Raw genomic sequence first — 27,896 nt, 5'->3', positions numbered from 1 at the left:
AGGTGGCGTTTTTTAGTTTATTTTCGCTCACCAAGCAGGAGGTTTTGTATGGAGATCAACGAGTGTTTAAAATTTGGTCATCAAAAAATGTAATGACTTATTTCCTACGTGAGGCTTATTTGATCGAATATAAGTTTCGTAATGCTTAAGTTGTTACGAGTGTACTGATATAAGTAGGACACTTGACATCCCGGAAACTTTGAGAAAAAACACTTTATAGTGGAGTTGTGCCGGTTGTTCACACGCTTATCTGCCCTCTCATTGGCTAGAATGGTCCCACCTGATCTTGCCTCCTCCCGACTGCCTTCCATTTTTGAAGACATTTCACATTGTTAGAGCGGCCACTTGAGTATCTGGTCAATATGGATAAACTGTGGTTCCTTACTCATGTGTGGATGATTGAGGTCTGTGCTGCAGCTTGTTTGGTTCTTTTCTGTCGCGGCTGTGCACATAATGATATTTAGCGAAATTATTTCACTAGTAACGGAGCATGATTTGTCAAGTGATGCAAATGATGGTGTCATACCAAAAGTTCCAAACAAAGCTGCAAAACATCCACTAGCAGGGTTGATAGTAGCTAGCAATGCTAACTAGCTAGCTGGGAACATTAGCATTTCTCACAGGTGTGTTTTATCTAATGTTACATTCGAGTTAAATCTAGTGATATGGCACATAGGAAAGAAGGTAAGTACATTTTACCTCTATCGTTGCTGAAACATTAAACACCAGACGTAGCTAGTTTTTAAAAGTCTGTACTTATAGCTAGTTTATCTGTCCTGCTAGCCAGACAGGCTACTCTCGCGCAACTCGGTGAGTGTTCGCTAACGCCAAGTTGACCTATCAATCCCGCGTGGTTTTGTGATACCTTCGCTGATGTATGATTTACATCGTTGAATACGTTGGATCCCTTTTGTTTTTGTAGGCTTCTGATTTTAATCAAGCATTTATGCTTTCTTTGAATTTTACTTTGATCTATCAGCTACTAGCTATTGTGATTAAATAATTTCCATTTAATTTGTGTAATTAGCAAAACACATTTGTAGCCTAGATGGCTTGTACTTGACATGGCCAGCAATGTGAAATGAAAGTTAAGAATTTGAACTATGTTTCAGTATTCCAGTCTAAAGTTCTTCAGAGGCTGTACCCCTTACCTCCCAAGCCTGAGAAAGAACCCAGCTCTCCACCCGCTGAGTTTGTTCTCAAAAAGTCCTCTGTGGAACTAAAAGTAGGCCTAGAGGAGGAGGGCACTATCACTGGTAAGTAGAGTTTCATATTACATTATATGAGTTATGCTCTATTGAATGAGAAATATTGTTCCCGGAGCTGCCACTTTTTATTACTTCCAACTAAGTTGGTGTCACACTCCGGAAATTATATAGCCTACAATACAATCACCTCCAAACCAACCGCCAGCACTTACAGTATAGCTAATGTTCTTTCTTTCTCATTTGCTCTGAGTCTCAGGAGATGGAGGGATAACACCATCCTCATCCCAGCCAGGCAGACGAATGTACACAGTCCTAACTCCCCCTGCTGAGTACAAGACAGGTGCAGAGGGATCTGTCATGCTCTCTCAGCCAGCAGGCATAAATACTGTGGAGGACCCAGCTGGTAAGAGGGCTATAATCTTACGTTTATGGACTGTCTGTGGGGACAGAGATGTGCCATAAAGCAGGTGATTTACTAGCAGGGCCTCTACCCAGCTCCCCGGTCCAGCTCAGTGTTACTATCACTCGCCATGATTGTATTTTCCAGTCTAGTTGTGGGGGAAAAAAGCTAAAATTCTTATAGTTTGCCTAATTTCAGGTTATGTGACAAAACAAGCAATGTATAGTGTAGAGAATCGTTGTACCATCTAAATCTCTGTGAAATATATTTTCAATAACCAAAAATATATATTTTTTCAGTTGTTTGAAGCTGGTGTACAAAACCAAAAGTATAAGACGCAAAAACGAAACTTATGAATGGGAAGCATAGAAAAAGCTCATATAGAACAGACTTCTTTGACTTGCTTTTAATGAGTGACAGATCTATAACTCACATTTCTATAATAATTTGTTTGGGTCACCATAAAAGTTACATATTGCAGCCTTAAGATGTAACGCAGCACATTGGATGTGTTTTAGTGCCGTTTTTTTCCCTGGCATCACGAAACAGCTTGCTGAACAACCTGCTCTAAGCCGTCCTGACAGGATATCCACACTACTACCCCAGTCCATCTCCATTTCATTCACTCAACATCTGCCTGCCAGAGAGGTAAAGGGGTTTAGGATACCTGACTGAAACGATGAGATTTGATTAGTAGTTTCCACTAGAGAAATTAGCCTTAGGCAACACCTTAATTTGGGTACACTAAATAGGTTGTACTGGTATTTCCACTTTACCTGCAGCAAATTGTCCTCATTAATTGGAAGACTTAATGTATGTTTTTCTAGCAACTCAAGAATTTATATGACATCGAAGCTATATTTGCCTTGATAGTGATGGCGCCGGAGGGGATGGCTGCCGTTTTTATGGACTCTTAACCAATCGTGCTATTAAAAACTGTAATATCTTATGTTTCACCGAGTCGTGGCTGAACGATAATATGAATAACATACAGCTGGCGGGTTATACACTGTATCGGCAGGATAGAACAGCAGCCTCTGGTAAGACAAGGGGTGGCGGTCTATGTATATTTGTAAACAACAGCTGGTGCACGATATCTAAGGAAGTCTCGAGGTTTTGCGATACTCTACCTCAGGCGAGCATGTTAAGCTGTAGACCACACTATCTACCAAGAGTGTTTTCATCTATATTCTTCGTAGCTGTCTATTTACCACCACAAACCGATGCTGGCACTAAGACCGCACTCAATGAACTGTTTACGGCCATAAGCAAACAGGAAAACGCTCATCCAGAGGCGGCGCTCCTAGTGGCCGGGGACTTTAATGCAGGGAAGCTTAAATCTGTTTTACCTCTTCTACCAGCATGTTAAATGTGCAACCAGAGAGAAAAAAACTCTAGACCACATTTACTCCACACACAGAGACGCGTACAAAGCTCTCCCTCGCCCTCCATTTGGAAAATCTGACCATAATTCTATCCTCCTGATTCCTGCTTACAAGCAAAAACTAAAGCAGGAAGCACCAGTGACTCGGTCAATAAAAAAGTGGTCAGATGAAGCAGATGCTAAGCTACAGGACTGTTTTGCTAGCACAGACTGGAATATGTTCCGGAATTCTACCAATGGCATTGAGGAGTACACCACATCAGTCACTGGCTTCATCAATAAGTGCATCGATGACGTCGTCCCCACAGTGACTACGTACATACCAGAAGCCATGGATTACAGGCAACATCCGCACTGAGGTAAAGGGTAGAGCTGCCACTTTAAAGGATCGGGAGTCTAACCCGGAAGCTTATAAGAAATCCCGCTATGCCCTCCGATGAACCATCAAACAGGCAAAGCGTCAATACAGGACTAAGATCGAATCGTACTACACCGGCTCCGACGCTCGTCGGATGTGGCAGGGCTTGCAAACTATTACAGACTACCAAGGGAAGCACAGCCGCGAGCTGCCCAGTGACACGAGTCTACCCGATGAGCTAAATTACTTCTATGCTCGCTTCAAGGCAAGTAACACTGAAACATGCATGAGAGCATCAGCTGTTCCGGATGACTGTGTGATCACATTCTCCGTAGCCGATGTGAGTAAGACCTTTAAACAGGTCAACATTCACAAGGCCGCAGGGCCAGACGGATTACCAGGACGTGTACTCCGAGCATGCGCTGACCAACTGGCAAGTGTCTTCACTGACATTTTCAACCTCTCCCTGTTAGTCTATAATACCTTCATGACCACCATAGTGCCCTCAAAGCTCATCACTAAGCTAAGGACCCTGGGACTAAACACCTCCCTCTGCAACTGGATCCTGGACTTCCTGACAGGCCGCCCCCAGGTGTTAAGGGTAGGTAACAACACATCCGCCACGCTGATCCTCAACACTGGGGCCCCTCCTGTATTCCCTGTTCAGAGACCTGGCCGTGTGGTGCCAGGATAACAACCTCTCCCTCAATGTGATCAAGACAAAGGAGATGATAGTGGACTACAGGAAAAATAAGAGGACCGAGCACGCCCCCATTCTCATCGACGGGGCTGTAGTGGAGCCGTTTGGGGGCTTCAAGTTCCTTGGTGTCCACATCACCAACATGGTCCAAGCACACCAAGACAGTCGTGAAGAGGGCACGACAACCTATAACCCCTAAGGAGACTGAAAAGATTTGTCATGGGTCCTCAGATCCTCAAAAGGTTCTACAGCTGCACCATCGAGAGCATCCTGACTGGTTGCATCACTACCTGGTATGGCAACTGCTCGGCCTCTGACCACAAGGCACTACAGAGGGTAGTGTGTACGGCCCAGTTCATCACTGGGGCCAAAATCCCTGCCATCCAGGACCTCTATACCAGGCGGTGTCAGAGGAAGGCCCTAAAAATTGTCAGACTCCAGCCACCCTAGTCATAGACTGTTCTCTCTGCTACCGAACGGCAAGTGTTACCGGAGTGCCAGGTCTTGGTCCAAGAGGCTTCTAAACAGCTTCTACCCCTAAGCCATAAGACTCCTTCCCTTTACATCTAATCAAATGGCTACCCAGACTATTTGCATTGCCCCCCACCCCTCTTTTACGCTACTGCTACTCTCTTTTTATTATCTATGCATAGTCACTTTAATAACTATCCTACATGTACATATTACCCCAATTACCTCGACTAACCGGTGCCCCCCACACATTGACTCGGTACCGGTACCCCCTTCGCTATTGTTATTTTTACTGCTGCTCTTTAATTATTTGTTACTTTAACTTCGTATTATTTTATATTGTGTTTTTTGGGGGGGTATTCTTTCGTAAAACTGCATTGTTGGTTAAGGGCTTGTAAGTAAGCATTTCACTGTAAGGTCTACACCTGTTGTATTCGGTGCATGTGACAAATATCATTTGATTTATAATGGAGTAGTCAGCAATTTAGGCCTATTAGTGCTTTCTCTTACATACTTGGTCAACAGATGGCTGGGTTTATGTATAAGCACTTTGTGACATCTGTTGATGTAAAAAGGGCTTTATAAATACATTTGGTTATTGTAGAAGTTAGCCTGTAGGCCTAATCTTGTAGCGGTACGCGTGGAATAGGAGAGTGGTTTTTAGCTTCTTTCTGCAGTCCTGAAATGTGACTGCTAGGGCGAGTAAAATGGTCAGTGAGATGTGTCTGGAAGTAGCTAGCCAATGTTAGCCAGTTAGCTTGGGTGCTTGACTGCTGTTATTAGGTCAGCTAGCTAATGTTACGTGTATGATCTGTGTAGTAATATTATTTGTTTCTCAGAGCCATTTGCTTTGCTAGTTAAAGCCTAATGTTTGCTAGCTAACATTGAACCTGGTTGGTTAGATACTTGCAGATTCATGCAGGGTAGTAACATCATGAGTTGGGATTATGGTTAATTGTTTAGCTAGCTAGCTACATGTCTTAACAAAAGACTCCACTATGCAAGTAACCATTTCAATAGAATGTTCATGATGTCAATGCAACAACTGTTGATAGACGTATCTGGTAAATTCGCTCTGGCTATCTACTCCGATTTCAGAGCACTCTCGTCTGAGTGTGCCAGAGCGCAGAATAACTGACACATTTACGAACGCTCAAAACCCGTTGAATATGGCCGGTGTCAGTAAACGTTGACAAAAAAGCGTAATGAAATTGTTGCAGTCACCAACGCGAGTAAAATGGTCAGAGTGAGATGTTCTCTCATTTGTGCCTGGAAGTAGCTAGCAAGTTAGCCAGTTAGCTTGGGAGCTTGACTGCTGCTGTTGGGACAGAACGCTCAGATCTACCCTACTCCTCGGCCAGAGCGTCCAGTGTACGCTCTGAATTTACGAACGGATAATCTGACAATGCTCTGAGTTTACGGGCGGGGCAATATCTTAAGAGAGTGTGAACGATGCTGAATGGGTGTAGACAAAGAGCTCTCCAGTGGGTGTACCAAAACATTCAAAGGCCGTTTTCTCAAACGTGAGGTTACAAGTGTATCAGCTTTCTAAGCAGAATTATTTCCCCATTGTTCATCAACTGTAGTGTATGATATACCATTTTCTAGCTCTGAGTCTCTACTTTTATCCAATGTAAAAAAACACATTTTCAAATTTTGCTACATAAGACCGAATTGAGCCGGTCGGTTACAGGTGTTCTGTGTGAGCAAATGTTTGTGTGTCTGTGGCTCTGTGCTACAATTGCAGGTATCTGTAAATACCTGTTACCATGGTGAAAGCAATGTACACCATGACAACCTCATAGTCATGAAAATGTTTTTATTTTTTTGTTTCTTACAAGTCCTTTACCGGGGCAGATGTCTATTTTGAAAAATGGCTTCAAATACTTTCATGTCTGCTAGGCCTGTACACATGAAGCAGTTCTGCTCTAATTAACATCTAGGCCTAAGAAACAAACGAAGTCATCATAAATATTGCATATTTAAAAAGGCCAACTTAGGGGAAAATCTGAGTGCACACTCATGCTAATATTTAGCAAAAACAAGTAAAAAGAGGCATGGAGCGAAGCTCAGCAATACTCAAATGAAGGAATAATTCATTTTAATCATACAACATTGACACTGTAAGAGCAATGTTTACAATGATTTTAGTGATAGCCTAGTTGCTCTTAGCCTACATGGCCTGGTGATTGTTGTTGGGTTCTGACTAGGGCTGTTACGGTGACCGTATTACCGCCACAACGGCAGTCACGACTCATGAAGGAAGTCAAATTCCACATGACCGTTTAGTCACGGTAATTAGGCTTCTCCAAGCTCTGATGCTGCTGATGGTCATTAGTAGCCTACCAAACCTTCTAACTGCCTGGCACTCAGCACTGTATTGTCCCTCTGATCACTCTGACATCAATTTAATCGAAAATCTAATGAAACACTTAATGAGAGCCCATGAGCTCATGTTGCACAACATTTCTATAGTCTATGCAATTGCGTGAGAAAACAGAGTGACGGCCTCTAAAAAGAGGATCCCATCAGCTTTCTATAGGATAGGCCTACTATATTTATTTTTCAACTTTCCTAATATTAAGCACATTGCTTCTCTTTACAACAGGAGTATAGCCTACCTGGTTGGCTTGAAAATGAATCATGGGAAAAGCGTCCTCCATTCGCTATTTAAGTGCATAGATGACATGTATTTTTTCCCCCCCTGCCCCTGTTTCGAAAGCAGTGCATGATAATGGTCCATTCTAAATCAAAACAAATTTCACACGTTATTTAGTAGATGTAAAGACAAGATTAAATCAAGAATAGTCTGAAGGGTGACAATATTAGCCTATCACTTGTGAATTATATATTATCACTTGTGAATGATGCCCACCAGCATAAGGCAAGAAACAATGCATACCTTTTTTTTTGCTGCTTTTTCAAATCATAGTCCCACACCTCATGTAGCCTAGCCCATAGGCCTATATGTTTTGATTAGGTTTGTATCACAACTAAAGTGGCCAACTAACTTCTTAAAATTAAGCACATTAATCCGCTTTACAAAGGGTTTAGAGCCTAACTGGCATACATACACAGCGCGTGAGTTTCAAGTTTGGGGAGGATACATTTCACCATAAAAATGCACCTTTTATAATAAAAACATTACATGCATAATCACTTTTGCGGTCACTTTGGATAATGGTGTTATCCCGCTAATGGAACATTAGCGCTTATAGCCTACTGCCGTGTGCGCTTTGCTGCGCTTATAATGTGAAGAAATAGCCTAATAGTTTATCAACATTTTAAGCTAAATGTTCTGATCTGTTGCGTCAGCCTCATTGCGTAAAAAACATTTCTTTGATCAAATCAAATTTTATTCGGGTGTAGAGAAATGCTTGTGCTTCTAGCTCCGACAGTGCAGTAATATCTAACAATTTCACAACATATACCCAATACACACAAATCTAAGTAAAGAATGGAATTAAGAATATATACGTATGTGGACGAGCAATGACAGAGCGGCATGGACTAAGATACAGTAGAATATTATAGAATACAGTTTATAAACTCAGCAAAAAAAGAAACGTCCTCTCACTGTCAACTGCGTTTATTTTCAGCAAATTTAACGTGTAAATATTTGTATGAAGATAACAAGATTCAACAACTGAGACACAAACTGAACAAGTTTCACAGACATGTGACTAACAGAAATTGAATAATGTGTCCCTGAACAAAGGGGGGGTCAAAATCAAAAGTAACAGTCAGTATCTGGTGTGGCCACTGCAGTGCATCTCCTCCTCATGGACTGCACCAGATTTGCCAGACATTTCTGGGGGGGAAATGGCCCTAGCCCTCACCCTCCGATCCAACAGGTCCCAGACGTGCTCAATGGGATTGAGATCCGGGCTCTTCGCTGGCCATGGCAGAACACTGACATTCCTGTCTTGCAGGAAAGCACTGGTGTCATTGACAATGGCTGGTGTCATTGTCATGCTGGAGGGTCATGTCAGGATGAGCCTGCAGGATGGATACCACATGAGGGAGGAGGATGTCTTCCCTGTAACGCACAGCGTTGAGATTGCCTGCAATGACAATAAGCTCAGTCCGATGATGCTGTGACACACAGCCCCAGACCATGACGGACCCTCCACCTCCAAATCGATCCCGCTCCAGAGTACAGGCCTCGGTGTAACGCTCATTCCTTCGACGATAAACGCGACTCCGACCATCACCCCTGGTGAGACAAAACCGCGACTCGTCAGTGAAGAGCACTTTTTGCCAGTCCTGTCTGGTCCAGCGACGGTGGGTTTGTGCCCATAGGCGGCGACGTTGCCGGTGATGTCTGGTGAGGACCTGCCTTACAACAGGCCTACAAGCCCTCAGTCCAGCCTCTCTCAGCCTATTGCGGACAGTCTGAGCACTGATGGAGGGATTGTGCGTTCCTGGTGTAACTCGGGCAGTTGTTGTTGCCATCCTGTACCTGGCCCGCAGGTGTGATGTTCGGATGTACCGATCCTGTGCAGGTGTTGTTACACGTGGTCTGCCACTGCGAGGACGATCAGCTGTCTGTTCTGTCTCCCTGTAGCACTGTCTTAGGCGTATCACAGTACGGACATTGCCATTAATTGCCCTGGCCACATATGCAGTCCTCATGCCTCCTTGCAGCATGCCTAAGGCACATTCACGCAGATGAGCAGGGACCCTGGGCATCTTTCTTTTCGTGTTTTTCAGAGTCAGTAGAAAGGCCTCTCTAGTGCCATAAGTTTTCATAACTGTGACCTTAATTGCCTACCGTCTGTAAGATGTTAGTGTCTTAACGACTGTTCCACAGGTGCATGTTCATTAATTGTTTATGGTTCATTGAACAAGCATGGGAAACAGTGTTTAAACCCTTTACAATGAAGAGCTGTGAAGTTATTTGGATTTTTACAAATTACCTTTGAAAGACAGGGTCCTGAAATAGGGACGTTTCTTTTTTTGCTGAGTTCACATATGAGATGAGTAATGCAAGATATGTAAACATTATTAAAGTGACTAGTGTTCAATTTCTTAAAGTGGCCAGTGATTTCTATAGGCAGCAGCAGCCTCTAATGTGCTAGTAATGGCTGTTTTAACAGTCTGATGGCCTTGAGATAGAATCTGTTTTTCAGTCTCATGTCTCTGCTTTGGTGCACCTGTACTGACCTCGCCTTCTGGATGATAGCGGGGTGAACAGGCAGTGGCTCGGGTGGTTGATGTCCTTGATGATCTTTTTGGCCTTCCTGTGACATCAGGTGCTGTAGGTGTCCTGGAGGGCGGGTAGTTTGCCAACCGGTAATGCGTTGGGCAGACCACACCACCCTCTAGAGAACTCTGCGGGCGGTGCAGTTGCCGTACCTGGCGGTGATACAGCCCGACAGGATGCTCTCAATTGTGCATCTGTAAAGGTTTGTGAGTGTTTTAGGTGCCAAGCCAATTTTCTTCAGCCTCCTGAGGTTGAAGAGGCTCTGTTGCGCCTTCTTCACCACACTGTCTGTGTGGGTGGATCATTTCAGTTTGTCAGTGATGTGTACGCCAAGGAAGCTTTCCACCTAAGCCACTTCGGTCCTGTCGATGTGGATAGGGGGGGTGCACCCTCTGCTGTTTCCTGAAGTCCACGATCATCTCCTTTGTTTTGTTGACGTTGAGTGAGAGGTTATTTTCCTGGCACCACACTCCCAGAGCCCTCAGCTCCTCCCTGTAGGCTGTTTCGTCATTGTTGGGAATCAAGCCTACTGATGCTAGTGGTTGTATTAATTTGGGATCTGTCGCATCCCACAACTGTCCCAGACTATGTTTGGAATATTTATTTCTCACACAGAATAGAATAGGTCAACCTTTGTACTATGGGGGATAGTAGATTGACATAGGCTAGTGCTTTTGCTGTTCGTTAGGCCTACTCATCTTGTTGGCTGACGAAAAGTAAATGTAGACAGTTCTTCGAATATCTTCAATATGCGCCTCGGAATTGGATAAGGACTCGCGCAGTTGCGTCCCTCGTGTCTGTCTTCACTTGTAGCCTGTGAGAAAGACCTGATCACATGACTGAGAACCATGTGATTTGAGGGGTGCTTCGGAGCACACAACCCGCAGGGAGAAGGGAATTCATATTACTATATTCAGCCCAAGGACACAACGGCCACTGGCCGCAAAAGGCATGGATTTGTTTAGTGGGTATTATGGCCACACAAAGTGTATGCCACCGGAAATTCGAGGCATTATCAAGTGCTTGTCAAATTGTGAATGAGAGACTGAGGAAGTGTGTACAGCCTGCACAACAAACAAATCAGAGCTCATGCCTTTCATGCAACTTTTTTCAAATCGTCATTAGTCGCATCATGCAGCCTTAGAATGTATTAAAAATCAAAACATATAGCCCAACGTTTGTATCACAACTAAAGCACATAAATAACTCTAAATTAAGCATATAGGAGTACCTGTTTATTTGTTAACCGCTCAACACAGAATAGCTGCATTTGCGCACTCCCTCAAATCATTTGGAGACGATATCCTTTCTATTTTATTCAGCTTTGCTCAATTGTATTCTTCATACTATAAAAGAATGCCACGGAATTCTAAGCAAATCTTGTCTGCTAAATGAACTAGTTAGCCCACAACAATATTGCATAGCCAGATCAGGACAACTCAGAATATGCTATTCTGTTCTTCTGAAATAGACTACTTTTTCTTCATATCATGTTTCTTTAGACCTGTCTAAAATAAATAATGGATTTATTGTGATGGTGTAGGCGATATTACATGGATTTATTAGACTTTTTTAAATGTACATGTTCCAAAGGTCGACATCAGTGGCTTGTAGGCTACAGTGGGGGAAAAAAGTATTTAGTCAGCCACCAATTGTGCAAGTTCTCCCACTTAAAAAGATGAGAGAGGCCTGTAATTTTCATCATAGGTACACGTCAACTATGACAGACAAAATGAGAATATTTTTTCCAGAAAATCACATTGTAGGATTTTTTATGAATTTATTTGCAAATTATGGTGGAAAATAAGTATTTGGTCAATAACAAAAGTTTCTCAATACTTTGTTATATACCCTTTGTTGGCAATGACACAGGTCAAAAGTTTTCTGTAAGTCTTCACAAGGTTTTCACACACTGTTGCTGGTATTTTGGCCCATTCCTCCATGCAGATCTCCTCTAGAGCAGTGATGTTTTGGGGCTGTCGCTGGGCAACATGGACTTTCAACTCCCTCCAAAGATTTTCTATGGGGTTGAGATCTGGAGACTGGCTAGGCCACTCCAGGACCTTGAAATGCTTCTTACGAAGCCACTCCTTCGTTGCCCGGGCGGTGTGTTTGGGATCATTGTCATGCTGGAAGACCCAGCAACGTTTCATCTTCAATGCCCTTGCTGATGGAAGAGGTTTTCACTCAAAATCTCACGATACACGGCCCCATTCATTCTTTCCTTTACACGGATCAGTCGTCCTGGTCCCTTTGCAGAAAAACAGCCCCAAAGCATGATGTTTCCACCCCCATGCTTCACAGTAGGTATGGTGTTCTTTGGATGCAACTCAGCATTCTTTGTCCTCCAAACACGACGAGTTGAGTTTTTACCAAAAAGTTCTATTTTGGTTTAATCTGACCATATGACATTCTCCCAATCCTCTTCTGGATCATCCAAATGCACTCTAGCAAACTTCAGACGGGCCTGGACATGTACTGGCTTAAGCAGGGGGACACGTCTGGCACTGCAGGATTTGAGTCCCTGGCGGCGTAGTGTGTTACTGATGGTAGGCTTTTTTACTTTGGTCCCAGCTCTCTGCAGGTCATTCACTAGGTCCCCCCCGTGTGGTTCTGGGATTTTTGCTCACCGTTCTTGTGATCATTTTGACCCCACGGGGTGAGATCTTGCGTGGAGCCCCATATCGAGGGAGATTATCAGTGGTCTTGTATGTCTTCCATTTCCTAATAATTGCTCCCACAGTTGATTTCTTCAAACCAAGCTGCTTACCTATTGCAGATTCAGTCTTCCCAGCCTGGTGCAGGTCTACAATTTTGTTTCTGGTGTCCTTTGACAGCTCTTCGGTCTTGGCCATAGTGGAGTTTGGAGTGTGACTGTTTGAGGTTGTGGACAGGTCTTTTATACTGATAACAAGTTCAAACAGGTGCCATTAATACAGGTAACGAGTGGAGGACAGAAGAAGTTACAGGTCTGTGAGAGCCAGAAATCTTGCTTGTTTGTAGGTGACCAAATACTTATTTTCCACCATAATTTGCAAATAAATTCATAAAAAATCCTACAATGTGATTTTCTTTTTTTTTTTTCTCAATTTGTCTGTCATAGTTGACGTGTACCTATGATGAAAATTACAGGCCTCTCTCATCTTTTTAAGTGGGAGAACTTGCACAATTGGTGGCTGACTAAATACTTTTTTCCCCCACTGTATGTGTGGAAGCCAGGAGATGCTAAATGTGTTTGTTAATTAACGGTCAATTACCGGGGGACCGGCAGTTATTTGCTTGACAATCACTGGCTGACAAAATTTCGTGACTGCCACAGCCCTAGTTCTGACCTGCTGTTTTTTTGTTAGCATAGTTAATCACTGAAGTACATTGTATTTTCCAGCTACTGTGTGAGTAGTTTTGGGCCTGTGTGTGTGTATGTCACAAGGAATTTGTTTCAAACAGTGAGTGACCAACTGATATCTTAGCAGTGGCTTAGATGTACTCAGAGAGACCTTGGATGACCTTTACTATTCATCCCTCCTGTCAACATTACTATAGACCCACGTAGGGCTGACCCCATTTAGTCGATTGGTCGATAGGCTGTTGGTTGACCAAGATTTCTTTAGTCGAGGAGTCGCAAATGGATAATTTTTTTCATGGTGCACAAGACACCTGTCTGATTCGCGCCTGTCTCAGTGGACTAATCCATTGCAGGCACAGTCCATCACTAGACATGTGATACTGAAATTGTATATGGTTATATTATGTAAAAATAATGGTGCAACACTAATGAATATAATATAATTTTATAACGTGTGTTCAGATTTTTCGTTATTTAGCCCTCCGAAAAGGCTCACCAGGAAGCACACAATGTCATGACTCGTGTTTTGTCCTTAATTTTATTTTAAATCAAATGACCACAGGTCATAAACCTGAAATACAACAAACAAATAATGACAATATATTATTCAAATATATAATGTAAATATATTATTCAAATAATATAATAATAATAATAATGTAAATAATGAAAATCAAATAAGCCTGCAACACCATAAAAAATGTGGCAAATCTGGCTTAAAACAACATTGACTACATCACCCAGAATGCGTAGCGCCAGAGGAGCATGCGCACAGTGACTCTGCCGTCACTGGTTGCTATGGACGCTGGCACAGGACATAGAACCCATGCCACCACATGACTCGTCCAAAGGATTTACAAACGCAACACAACGCGGCACTCCACCATGGATCGCCGAACCAAATCACCGCTATCACCACCGCCACCAGAAACCAGCAGAGTGCTCCGAACAATCAGCACAATGCAAATGGCTGATTAATGATAGCCTAATGCTATACAGCATCTGGGTCGCTGAGCTACCGCACCCAGCGAGCTACAAGTTACTCTTGGCCAATTAACACCGACACAGTGAGGTAAACGTTCAGTGCTCAAACTTATAAGTGACTTAAACATTAATGCTAGACTGTGAGTAGTTCGCAGTTACATACCAACGGGCTGTGTGCTCATGATGATTGTCTGCGGTGAAATTATTACCAGGTGCCATAATTTAAGTCTCTAATGAAGCTGCGCATGCGCACATAACGTAACATATCTGAGCATCTAAGAAACTTAAAGAAATCACTCGTTCCCCATTTAATTGAACACATCAGACCCATTTGCTTCTCTTTTATCTATTTTTATATATACAGTGGGGAGAACAAGTATTTGATACACTGCCGATTTTGCAGGTTTTCCTACTTACAAAAATCCAGAAAATCACATTGTATGATTTTTAAGTAATTAATTTGCATTTTATTGCATGACATAAGTATTTGATCACCTACCAAGCAGTAAGAATTCTGGCTCTCACAGACCTGTTAGTTTTTCTTTAAGAAGCCCTCCTGTTTTCCACTCATTACCTGTATTAACTGCACCTGTTTGAACTCGTTACCTGTATAAAAGACACCTGTCCACACACTCAATCAAACAGACTCCAACCTCTCCACAATGGCCAAGACCAGAGAGCTGTGTAAGGACATCGGGGATAAAATTGTAGACCTGCACAAGGCTGGGATGGGCTACAGGACAATAGGCAAGCAGCTTGGTGAGAAGGCAACAACTGTTGGCGCAATTATTAGAAAATGGAAGAAGTTCAAGATGACGGTCAATCACCCTCGGTCTGGAGCTCCATGCAAGATCTCACCTCGTGGGGCATCAATGATCATGAGGAAGGTGAGGGATCAGCCCAGAACTATACGGCAGGACCTGGTCAATGACCTGAAGAGAGCTGGGACCACAGTCTCAAAGAAAACCATTAGTAACACACTACGCCGTCATGGATTAAAATCCTGCAGCGCACGCAAGGTCCCCCTGCTCAAGCCAGCGCATGTCCAGGCCCGTCTGAAGTTTGCCAATGACCATCTGGATGATCCAGAGGAGGAATGGGAGAAGGTCATGTGGTCTGATGAGACAAAAATCAAGCTTTTTGGTCTAAACTCCACTTGCTGTGTTTGGAGGAAGAAGAAGGATGAGTACAACCCCAAGAACACCATCCCAACCGTGAAGCATGGAGGTGGAAACATCATTCTTTGGGGATGCTTTTCTGCAATGGGGACAGGACGACTGCACCGTATTGAGGGGAGGATGGATGGGGCCATGTATCGCGAGATCTTGGCCAACAACCTCCTTCCCTCAGTAAGAGCATTGAAGATGGGTCCTGGCTGGGTCTTCCAGCATGACAACGACCCGAAACACAGCCAGGCAACTAAGGAGTGGCTCCGTAAGAAGCATCTCAAGGTCCTGGAGTGGCCTAGCCAGTCCCTAGACCTGAAACCAATAGAAAATCTTTGTAGGGAGCTGAAAGTCCGTATTGCCCAGCGACAGCCCCGAAACCTGAAGGATCTGGAGAAGGTCTGTATGGAGGAGTGGGCCAAAATCCCTGCTGCAGTGTGTGCAAACCTGGTCAAGACCTACAGGAAACATATGATCTCTGTAATTGCAAACAAAGGTTTCTGTACCAAATATTAAGTTATGCTTTTCTGATGTATCAAATACTTATGTCATGCAATAAAATGCAAATTAATTACTTAAAAATCATACAATGTGATTTTCTGGATTTTTGTTTTAGACTCCATCTCTCACAGTTGAAGTGTACCTATGATAAAAAGTACAGGCTTTGTAAGTAGGAAAACCTGCAAAATCGGCAGTCTATCAAATACTTGTTCTCCCCACTGTGTGTGTATGTATATGTATATATATATATATATTATTTTTTTTCTCTTCCTGGTGAGCCTTTTCGGAGGGCTAAATAACGAAAAATCAGCTTTCTCTCGCGCTGGATAGCGGTCACTGTCCGCGGTTCTGAAACAATCTTCTGTACGCCGTTGAATTGTCGCCTTGCACTATGTTTCTATGGGCATAATAGCAAAGTTAACCAGCCTATTGGTGTTGCGAACAATGCGGCGGAGGCAGCAGCGGCGTGAGGAGACGAGAAAACAGCCGTTGCCTTAATTGTGTAAGAGAGAGGAAACCCCAACTTAATTAGGTCTATAATCAATAGCCTAACTGTTAAATGTGCCTGGCTTTATAAATCGTCCATATACATTACCAGTCAAAAGTTTGGACACACCTACTCATTCAAGGGTTTTTCTTTATTTTTACTATTTTCTACATTGTAGAAAATTTGCACACTCTTGGCATTCTCTCAACCATCTTCATGAGGAATGCTTTTCCAACAGTCTTGAAGGGGTTCCCTCATATGCTGAGCACTTGTTAGCTGTTTTTCCTTCTCTGCAGTCTAACTCATCCCAAACCATCTCAATTGGGTTGATGTCGGGGGACTGTGGAGGCAGGTCATCTGATGCAGCATTCCATCACTCTCCTTCTTGGTCAAATAGCCCTTACACAGCCTGGAGGTGTGTTGGGGCATTGTCCTGTTGAAAAACAAATGATAGTCCCACTAAACACAAACCAGATGGGATGGCGTATTGCTGCAAATTGTTGTGGTAGCCATGCTGGTTAAGTGTGCCTTGAATTCTAAATAAAACATAGCAGTATCACCAGCAAAGCACCCCCATACCATCACACCTCCTCCTCCATGCTTCACGGTGGGAACTACACATGCGGAGATCATCCGTTCATCTACTCTGCGTCTCACAAAGACACGGCGGTTGGAACCAAAAACCTCAAATTTGGACTCATCAGACCAAAGGACAGATTTCCACCGGTTTAATGTCCATTGCTCGTGTTTCTTGGCCCAAGCATGTCTCTTCTTATTAGTGTCCTTTAGTAGTGGTTTCTTTGCAGCAAAGTCGACCATGAAGGCCTGATTCACGCCGTCTGCTCTGAACTGTTGATGTCTGTTACTTGAACTCTGTGAAGCATTTATTTGGGCTCCAATCTGAAGTTAACTCTAATGAACTTATCCTCTGCAGCAGAGGTAACTCTGGGTCTTTCCTGAGGCGGTCCTCATGAGAGCCAGTTTCATCATAGCGCTTGGTTATTTTTTTCGACTGCACTTGAAGAAACGTTCAATGTTCTTATTTTTCCGTATTAACTGACCATCATGTCTTAAAGTAATGATGGACTGTCTTTTCTCTTTGCTTATTTGAGCTGTTCTTGCCATAATATGGACTTGGTCTTTTACCAAATAGCCCTATCTTCTGTGTACCACCCCTACCTTGTCACAACACAACTGATTGGCTCAAAAGCAGATGGAAGGAAATTCCACAAACTTTTAATCAGGCACACCTGTTAATTGAAATGCATTCCAAGTGACAACCTCAGGAAGCTGGTTGAGAGAATGCCAGGAGTGTGCAAAGCTGTCATCAAGGCAAAGGGTGGCTACTTTCAAGAATTTCAAATATAAAAAAGTTTTGTTTAACACTTTATTGGTTACTACGTGATTCCATATGTGTTCATAGTTTTGATGTCTTCACTACTATTTTCTACATTGTAGAATAATACAAATATTGAAAAACCCTGGAATGAGTAGGTGTCCAAACTTTTGACTGGTACTATATGTGTGAGTGCATTCGAAAAGTATTCAGACCCCTTCCCTTTTTCCACATTTTGTTACATTACAGCCTTATTCTAAAATGGATTAAATAAATAAATCTCAGCAATCTACAAACAATACCCCATTATGACAAAGCGAAAAGTTTTTTTGAAATGTATGCAAATGTATTACAAATAAAAAAACGAAATACCTTATTTACATAAGTATTTGGACTCTTTGCTCGAAATTGAACTCCGGTGCATCCTGTTTCCATTGATCATCCTTGAGATGTTTCTACAACTTGATTGGAGTCCACCTGTGGTAAATTAAATTGATTGGACATCATTTGGAAAGGCACACACCTGTCTATATAAGGTCCCACAGTTGACAGTGCATGTCAGAGCAAAAACCAAGCCATGAGATCGAAGGAATTGTCCGTAGAGCTCTGAGACAGGATTGTGTCGGCACATATCTGGGAAAGGGAACCAAAAAATTTCTGCAGCATTGAAGGTCCCCAAAAACACGGTGGCCTCCATCATTCTTAAATGGAAGAAGTTTTGAACCACCAAGACTCTTCCTAGAGCTGGCCGCCCGGCCAAACTGAGCAATCGGGGGAGAAGGGCCTTGGTCAGGGGGGTGACCAAGAACCCAATGGTCACTCTGACAGCACTCTAAATTTCCTCTGTGAAGATGGGAGAACCTTCCAGAAGGACAACCATCTCTGCAGCACTCCACCAATCAGGCCTTTTATGGTAGAGTGGCCAGACAGAAGCCACTCCGCAATAAAAGGCACATGACAGCCTGCTTGGAGTTTGCCAAAAGGCACCTAAAGACTCTCAGACCATGAGAAACAAGATTCTCTGGTCTGATGAAACCATTATTGAACTTTTTGGCCTGAATGCCAAGCGTCACGTCTGGAGGAAACCTGGCACCGCCATCCCTACGGTGAAGCATGGTGGTGGCAGCATCATGCTGTGGGTATGTTTTTCAGCGGCAGGGACTGGGAGACTAGTCAGGATGAAGGCAAAGATGAACGGAGCAAAGTACAGAGCGATCCAGAGCGCTCAGGACCTCAGACTGGGGCGAAGGTTCACCTTCCAATAGGACAATAACCCTAAGCGCACAGCCAAGACAACGCAGGAGTGGCTTCGGGACTAGTCTCTGAATGTTTTTGAGTGGCCCAGCAAGAGCCCGGACTTGAACCCGATCGAACATCTCTGGAGAGACCTGAAAATAGCTGTGAAAAAAATGCTCCCCATCCAACCTGACAGAGCTTGAGAAGATCTGCAGAGAAGAATGGGAGAAACTTCCCAAATACAGGTGTGCCAAGGTTGTTGCGTCATTCCCAAGAAGACTCGAGGCTGTAATCGCTGCCAAAGGTGCTTCAAGTACTGAGTAAAGGGTCTGAATATTTATGTAAATGTGATATTTCCGTTTTAAAATTAGCAACCATTTCTACAAATCAGTTTTTGCTATGTCATTTGGGGTATTGTGTGTAGGTTGAGGGGGGGGGGGGGGGAACAAATCAATTTTGGAATAAGGCTGTAACGTAACAAAATGTGGAAAAAGTCTAGGGGTCTGAGTACTTTCCGAAGGCACTGTGTATATATACGTGTGTGTGTGTGATACTTTAATTAGAACAGACACTGGTAGTTTATTTAGTGTTGTTTACACTGTTCGAAATGGTCAGAAAAAAATATGATATTGTAATTGTAACACACAATACTCACGCAACACTTGTTCCTATACCCTCCTTTTTCTTGATCTCCAGTAGTTTCCACAACTAAGTCAAATGTCTTCCACTCATCTGACTTTCCCTTTCCCTTCTGAACAACCAGTAAACACTCTCCCGTTTTCGAGTTTCTTTTTCACATCCTCCGCATCCATTTTGCTGTCACGTGTTATGGCGTTCGGAGTTGGATATAACCCATTTATTGATGTGATTATGATATGCTATAGGTCAGGCCCTATTGGTCATTTGCATGCGATGCATACATGTTTCACGTAAAGAGAGCAAGGGTTGAGGGAATAGGGAATGTTTTTCCTAAAGAAATTAGGGATTTCGATAACTTTTGTTAGAGAAATAAGTAAAACGAAATAGCTGATATTATGTTGCAGCTTCAGCACCGACAGCGCGATAAACACTTGCTGTGCTGTGGTACCTTTTCGCTGCAGCAGGGAGGAGAGAGAGACGACGTGCACCAGTCACACAGGCATTCAGTCTTCTTTTTGGCATGCCCATCGGGCTCCCTCTTGAGTCATTTGTGTCTTAATTATTTAATCAAACAGTGCTTTTAAAGCTCCGCGCATATAGTTGATTTTATTCAAACACATAGTCTATATATGGAAAAATACACATTAAAAAAAAACTGACAACTCTCTGTCCACCAAGATTTTGTGTTGTTGGGGACAGCCCTAGATCCATTTCCCAGCTGGGTCATTAAAGTTGCACGCGCAGTTCGTCATCAGAAACCTCTTTGTTTTAGTGCAAGTTAACAAATAAGTAATCAGAGGGTTATCGCCTACAATATCACAGATGTCATCAGAGGATTGATTACCTAGGAAGCTATCTAGGCAAGGTAAATAGAGCTAGATAAATCCAGAATAAGAATAATTGTTGAACATGGCTATAGCCATCAGTCTTGTGTGTTTTCATGGTCATCACTCACTCACTGTTACATTTGTCAAGGTCCCGACACCAGCATTAGCTATCCTGCTACACACCAGCATTAGCTGTCCTGCTACAGAGCTTTTTGATGTCAGGATGCGAGCGCATCACTCAAACGTGACGTTTGATGGTAAACAGAAAATGGCTCTGTGGTTTGATCACTAACCATCAGACTACCTGACCACTAGAGGGAACACTGACTCACATTCATTTGATGACCGCAGTTCACCTGTTGAACAGATGGTCAATTTTCTCAGGATTAATACTATGTGTGCGCATGTCCGTCCTCATTCTACAGGACATCCTGTGTCTTTGAGAGACTATTGATTGAGCTGGACCTTGCTGGACCACATTTGCTGCATTAAGCACCTATTATCGAGCCATGTCTGCTTTGCTCCACATCTGCCGCAGCATTCACATATTGCCACCAACAGTAAATCACTTCCTACGTGCTTATTATGATTTGTTTTATGGAAATGCTGTGAATAATGAGCACCGGCTGTTTATTTGTGCCGTTTCCAATTTTCATGTCCTTTCACAGCTGAAAATTGATACATAACACAACCGTTTTTTAAGGTGCTTAATGTCGCTCTCTCTCTCACTCGCTCTCTCTGCACAGCTGCCCATATGGTGGCGGTTTCTCCTTCAGACCAAAAAGCTCTCGAAACTCTGCTGAAAGCCTAGAGAAAGAGAGTAGTGTACGTGTGTGCCCGCCCACCTGACAGGGTGTGCATGCATGCTCTGCCGTAGGGGTGCTGGAGTGTATAGACCGTGGTTGAGTTGCTAAATCCCAGACAGCCTCTCCACCCACCAGTTACCCTGGGGAACAGCCACCACACTCTACTGTGTGTGGGCAGGGGCCCAGCTTCACCAAATAAACAAAGTCTTGTGTCAAAGGTGAGGTAGACATGGTGTTGAAGATGGCTGATTCCAAGTGCTATGAAATGGATATTAGTTCTGAATATGGATCACAGGGACTGACTTACCATAGCACAGCACTACAGCCAAATGGAATGCTCGATTAGACTAGCTTGTGAAAGTTAACAAGCTCTCACTTTTTCTTGTTCCCTTCAGATGAGAACACTCATGAGTCCAACGAAGATGGAGAGGGAGAAGGACAACGACTGAGGAGAAGAAGAAGAAGGAGGAAGGGAACAACAGCTCCAGGAGGAGGGACAGTCGCTGGCCAGGCTACAGACTCCAACCCTGGGGATCCAACCATGGCTCCGACGCCCACGAAGGAGGAAGGCGAGCGGCTCAGCAAGAACAAGAGGAGGAAGCTAAAGAAGAAACGCCACAAAGAGAAGCTCCTGTCTCTGGGTCTGATGCCCCGCGCTGCAGCTCTAGAGTTCACCTACCAGAGAGAGGGGGATAGGGAGGAGGAGGAGGACGAGGAGGAGGAGGAGGATGAAGAGATGAGGCAGAGAAGAGCAGCTGAAGTGATGGACTTCCTCAGGACCACACAGGAGATCTACGTGTCTGATCGTAAGTATCATACCAGGGCTGCTAATCAACCCAGATACGGTCACATATAGCCTAGGCCAGGGCTCTCCAACCCTGTTCCTGGATGTCTACCCTCCTGTATCTTTTCAATCCAACCCCAGTTGTAACTAACCTGAGTCAGTTTATCAATCAGGTAATTATTAGAATCAGGTGCGCTAGAATAGGTTGGACTGGAAACCTACAGGATGGTAGCTCTCCAGGAACAGGGATAGGCTGTGTCTCACTCTTCCTAAGAGCTGGCCAAAAGTAGTGCACTGTATGGGGAAAGGGGGTTTTACCCATGCTCTTCAAGTGCCGAAGCATAGTTTATTTTATAGCCTTCAGATTGGCTGAAAATAAATAATTTGAGGAGCACTGTGCAGAGCACGACCCAAATTGAAAATGAAAACGCAGGTAATGAATCACTAACCTATAACACAAATGGTCACAACTTGAGGACCTTGAGAGATTTTAAGGTCTCAGGTGTTTAGGATACTTCCTCATGCTCAAGCGTAATGTACAGGCTCTGGCATAATCCCTCCCTGACTTGCCTCTGGAAGAAAGGCTTCTTTGTTGATGGTGAGTTACTGTGGAAGGCTAGGAAGGAAGACCTCTGGAAATGTCCACTCTTGTTCAGTTAAAGGGGCTCAGATGCTCATTTCCTTAATATGCACCTCTGTCTCAACATAGACCCCATGATTGTTAAGGTATTAGAGACATTGGTAAAAGCTCCATTTGCTGCTGTCATATGACCGAATTTGCCCACATCCTGCTTAGCGCAGCCCCCATTCAGCATTGGAGCTTTTAATGGTTGGTGAAGTAAAAGTATCTCCTCCTCTTTCCTCACACTCTCCGGGGTCATCGCCTGCAGGCAGGCTTCATGTGTCCTCTGTGGTAGTGGAGGGCCTTCTGACCAGCCTGTCCAATGGAACATTCTCCCCTGCTGTTTTGGCCCAGCTCCACAGCCTCAAGTCCCTGGTGCAGCAACAGGACACAGAGAGACTTGCCAAGGCTCTGCAGGAGCTCCAGAACAGCTCTACCATGTCTCCTAGTGAGTAGTCTTATCTGGTTTTACTTTACCTCAACTACCCTGGCCTTAACCATTCTTGTCTGAGCTCACCTGTCCATACTACCAGTCACCTAATCATACATCACCTCACCTCTCAATACCTGCCCTCACCTGGCCATACTAGGCCTTACCTATACATGCATGCTCTCACCTATCCAAACACAAACCAGTTTGAGAGTCACCAGTATCTCCTGCCACCTGGTGTTTTACTCAAGAGCTGCCAGGAGAGCAGTCTTTGTACAGGTCTGGAAATTGTGAATGAGAGAGTCTCAGGTGTGTGTGTTTGGGTCAGTTTAAATCTAACTGATAGGATCAGTGGTAACTTGGCTGGCCCTTGTGCAGAGTATACTACTGCGGTATATTATACGACTGTCCTGTCCAGGGCATTCAGGGCACGGCCGAGCAGGTGGTCATAGTGATGCTCAACTCTCTGCCCTCGTCGCCAAGGCAATGCTGAAGAGGAAAACAAACTCCCCTCCAGTCCAGACCAGTGATCAGTTCCCACAGTAGACTCTCTATAGACCAGGGATGATCAACTAGATTCAGCCTCGGGCCAATTCTTTTTCTTGAGTGGATGGTCGGGGGGCCGGAACATAATTACTAATAATTTGTAGACTGCAAATTGACCGCAAGAAAATATAATATTTGACTAAAACATAATCATTTCAAACCTTGCTTACATTTTGTATATGATCACGTGTTTATTATGTGTGTGAATACTTGGGAACAGATTTCCAAAATGAAAGTCACTTGGAGCTGATTTCTGGTGTTTTTACAGTCTTATGTCCGACAATGAAAATTCAACAAAATATATATACACTGCTCAAAAAAATTAAGGGAACACTTAAACAACACAATGTAACTCCAAGTCAATCACACTTCTGTGAAATCAAACTGTCCACTTAGGAAGCAACACTGATTGACAATAAATGTCACATGCTGTTGTGCAAATGGAATAGACAACAGGTGGAAATTATAGGCAATTAGCAAGACACCCTCAATAAAGGACTGGTTTTGCAGTTGGTGACCACAGACCACTTCTCAGTTCCTATGCTTCCTGGCTGATGTTTTGGTCACTTTTGAATGCTGGCGGTGCTTTCACTCTAGTGGTAGCATGAGATGGAGTCTACAACCCACACAAGTGGCTCAGGTAGTGCAGCTCATCCAGGATGGCACATCAATGCGAGCTGTGGGAAGGTTTGCTGTGTCTGTCAGCGTAGTGTCCAGAGCATGGAGGCGCTACCAGGAGACAGGCCAGTACATCAGGAGACGTGGAGGAGGCCGTAGGAGGGCAACAACCCAGCAGCAGGACTGCTACCTCCGCCTTTGTGCAAGGAGGAGCAGGAGGAGCACTGCCAGAGCCCTGCAAAATGACCTCCAGCAGGCCACAAATGTGCATGTGTCTGCTCAAACGGTCAGAAACAGACTCCATGAGGGTGGTATGAGGGCCCGACGTCCACAGGTGGGGGTTGTGCTTACAGCCCAACACCGTGCAGGACGTTTGGCATTTGCCAGAGAACACCAAGATTGGCAAATTCGCCACTGGCGCCCTGTGCTCTTCACAAATGAAAGCAGGTTCACACTGAGCACGTGACAGACGTGACAGAGTCTGGAGACGCCGTGGAGAACGTTCTGCTGCCTGCAACATCCTCCAGCATGACCGGTTTGGCGGTGGGTCAGTCATGGTGTGGGGTGGCATTTCTTTGGGGGGCCGCACAGCCCTCCATGTGCTCGCCAGAGGTAGCCTGACTGCCATTAGGTACCGAGATGAGATCCTCAGACCCCTTGTGAGACCATATGCTGGTGCGGTTGGCCCTGGGTTCCTCCTAATGGAAGACAATGCTATACCTCATGTGGCTGGAGTGTGTCAGCAGTTCCTGCAAGAGGTAGGCATTGATGCTATGGACTGGCCCGCCCGTTCCCCAGACCTGAATCCAATTGAGCACATCTGGGACATCATGTCTCGCTCCATCCACCAACGCCACGTTGCACCACAGACTGTCCAGGAGTTGGCGGATGCTTTAATCCAGGTCTGGGAGGAGATCCCTCAGGAGACCATCCGCCACCTCATCAGGAGCATGCCCAGGCGTTGTAGGGAGGTCATACAGGCACGTGGAGGCCACACACACTACTGAGCCTCATTTTGACTTGTTTTAAGGACATTACATCAAAGTTGGATCAGCCTGTAGTGTGGTTTTCCACTTTAATTTTGAGGGTGACTCCAAATCCAGACCTCCATGGGTTGATAAATTTGATTTCCATTGATAATTTTTGTGTGATTTTTGTTGTCAGCACATTCAACTATGTAAAGAAAAAAGTATTTAATAAGATTATTTCATTCATTCAGATCTAGGATGTGTTATTTTAGTGTTCCCTTTATTTTTTTGAGCAGTGTATATTTTTGCCCTTAAAACACTTGGGTGGCCAAATAAAACCACCCGCGGGCCACAAGTTGGGGAACCCTGCTATAGACTCACTATAAACTAAAACCATACAGCTTATTCCTGCTGGTCCCCTCCACCTGCTCCTCAGATGTGGACAAGCTTTGTGAATTTCCCAAAAAACTTAATTAGTCATTAAAGGGGAAGCTTTGGATTCAACATTGGCCAGCATCCCTGTGGAATGCTTTCGACACCTTGTAGGGTTCATGTCTCGACAAATAGAGGCTGTTCAGAGGGCGAGGGGGGGGGGGCACACTGCTCCGGCACTGTTTGTTCATTTTGCTACTGTCCACCAGTCTTTGGCTTGGGTGGCTGAAGTCTTAGGCAATTTTTTGGGGCCTTCCTCTGACACTGCCTGATATAGAGGTCCTAGGTGACAGAGAGCTCGGCCCCAGTGCTGTACTGGGCCGTCTGCACCACCCTCTGTTGCGCTTTGTAGTCGAGGGCTGCACATTTGCCATACCAAGCGGTGATGCCGTCATTCAAGATGCTCTATAATTTTTTGAGGATCTGAGGGCCCATGCCAAATATTTTCTGCCTACTTATGGGGAAGAGGTGCAGTCGTGCCCTCTTCATGACTGTGCGGGTGTGTGTGTGTGGACCATGTTAATTCCTTAGGGATGTGGACGCCAAGGAACTTGAAGCTCTCGACCTGCTCCACTACAGCCCTGTCGATGTGGATGAGGGCGTGTTCTCCCCTCTTTCTCCTGTAGTCCACGATCAGCTCCTTGGTCTTACTGACATTGAGGGAGCGGTTGTTCGCCTGTCACCACACTGCCAAGTGTCTGACCTCCACCCTGTAGGCTGTCTCATCGCTGTCGGTGATCAGGCCTACCACCGTCAGCAAACTTGATGATGGTGTTGGAGTCATGCGTGGCCACGCAGTCGTGGGTGAACGGGGAGTACAGGAGGGGACTAAGCACGCACTCCTGAGGGGCCCCTGTGTTGAAGGTCAGCGTGGCGGAGGTGTTTTTGCCTACCCTTACCACCTGGGGCCGGCCTGTCAGGAAGTCCAGGATCCAGTTGCAGAGGGAGGTGTTCAGTCCCGAGCTTGGTGATGAGCTTGTGGGGGACTATGGTATTGAACACTGAGCTGTAGTCTATGAACAGCATTCTCACATTAGTTATTTCCCGTCTTGTCCAGGTGGGAGATGGCAGTGTGAAGTGCAATGAGATTGTGTCATTTGTGGACCCGTTGGGGCGGTATGCAAATTAGGGTAGGTCCAGGGTGTCTGGGATGATGGTGTTGATGTGTGTCATGACCAGCCTTTCAAAGCTCTTCATAATTACAGATGTGAGTGCTACAGGGCGATAGTCATTTAGGCAGGTTACCTTGGAACTCTTGGGAACAGGGACAATAGTGGTCAGCTTGAAACATGTTGGGATTACTAACTGGGTCAAGGAGAGGTTAAAACACAGACGGTACACACAGACAGACGGGTACAGTACTAGACTTAGACCAGGATAATTAGTTTACTTGTCCTCATCACTATGGAATGGCAATAATGACCTCATTAAATAACTAATGTTTATCCACTCATTGTTCCTAATTGCAATCAAACTGTAATGTAACGTGTGTCTCGTCTTTCCAGGTGAGGCCACTGCAGTTGTGTCCCTATTTCAATACTGGATCACAGACATCCTGCCCCTGCAGAGACAGGAAGACAGGCCAACCAACAACACAAACCTCTTAGTCGAACCAACGAACAACACAGCCTTAGACTTTCCTAGATGTTCAAGGTTTTAAACAATACTACTGACGGAAAACGTATCTGACTTCATTCATTGTGAGCCCACAACCATGAACAGTAAATATGTGAACTGTTTGAGGAGAATACTGCATATAAAAGTTTTAAAGGTGCCACACATAGGATTATTTTAGAATTTTTGCATTGTAATTTCCAAAAATGTCCGTAATACATCTGCAGTAATAGTGGAATGATAGTGTTTCGAAGTATTACTTACCTGCCGTGTTATGATTGGCTGTGATATTCGCCTATTGATTTCTCCCGCCGGGCAGGCATCTGTTTTCAAAATGGGAAATCTGTTCTGACTTTGGTATCTAGTGGAAATCGGATCAAGCGGATAATGTAGAAATAGCTCTTTCGTTTTCTGGTTGCTAAAATTCTACGCTCAATTTCAGTTTGTGAGAAAACAAGCACTGAATAGTGTAGAGAATCATTGTACCATCTAAATCGCTGTGAAATACATTTTCAATAACAAACAAAAAATGTTTTTACAGCTGTTTGAAGCTGGTGGACCAAAAGTAAATGGCTCAACCGCGAGTCTCCGCCATGTTATGGGGATATGGATGCGGGGGAGATTTGTTTTGAATGCAGCCTAGTGCTGTTGCAATTCACCTAGCTTCCCCACAGGAGAAATTCAGAGAAATTCTGTGTGTAGCACCTTTTTAAGCATTTTTTAAAAGAAATTTATTTTTTGTTTGTTTATGCACACTCGTTAAGCTGTTAATTAGGAGTGGATATGTATGGTAATGTCTGTGTGCGTATTAAAAAGTTTGTTTTGAT

The 27,896-nt window shown here is 44.2% G+C and overlaps 1 protein-coding gene across 8 annotated transcripts; it reads left to right on the top strand.

Moving 5' to 3' along the window:
• The first annotated feature begins 347 nt into the window (after positions 1 to 347).
• On the top strand, positions 348 to 27,896 carry LOC311145511 (uncharacterized protein). 8 transcript variants are annotated; one of them, XM_084181770.1, is made up of 6 exons: positions 348 to 404; positions 1,113 to 1,256; positions 1,459 to 1,611; positions 21,451 to 21,861; positions 22,730 to 22,909; positions 26,961 to 27,896. In XM_084181770.1, exons 3-6 carry the CDS (start codon positions 1,509 to 1,511, stop codon positions 27,113 to 27,115), a joined length of 849 nt encoding a protein of 282 aa, XP_084037896.1. In that variant the 5' UTR covers positions 348 to 404; positions 1,113 to 1,256; positions 1,459 to 1,508; the 3' UTR covers positions 27,116 to 27,896. The 8 variants fall into 8 exon arrangements, with proteins under 8 accessions (XP_084037896.1, XP_084037894.1, XP_084037891.1 ...); XM_084181765.1 differs by having other exon boundaries at positions 374 to 684; XM_084181766.1 differs by having other exon boundaries at positions 384 to 684; positions 1,465 to 1,611.

The sequence above is a fragment of the Coregonus lavaretus genome, assembly GCF_964263955.1.
Source record: "Coregonus lavaretus genome assembly, chromosome: 18".
NCBI lineage: Eukaryota > Metazoa > Chordata > Actinopteri > Salmoniformes > Salmonidae > Coregonus > Coregonus lavaretus.
Note: the sequence above shows the minus strand (reverse complement) of the source record. Positions and strands in the feature narration are given on the sequence as shown.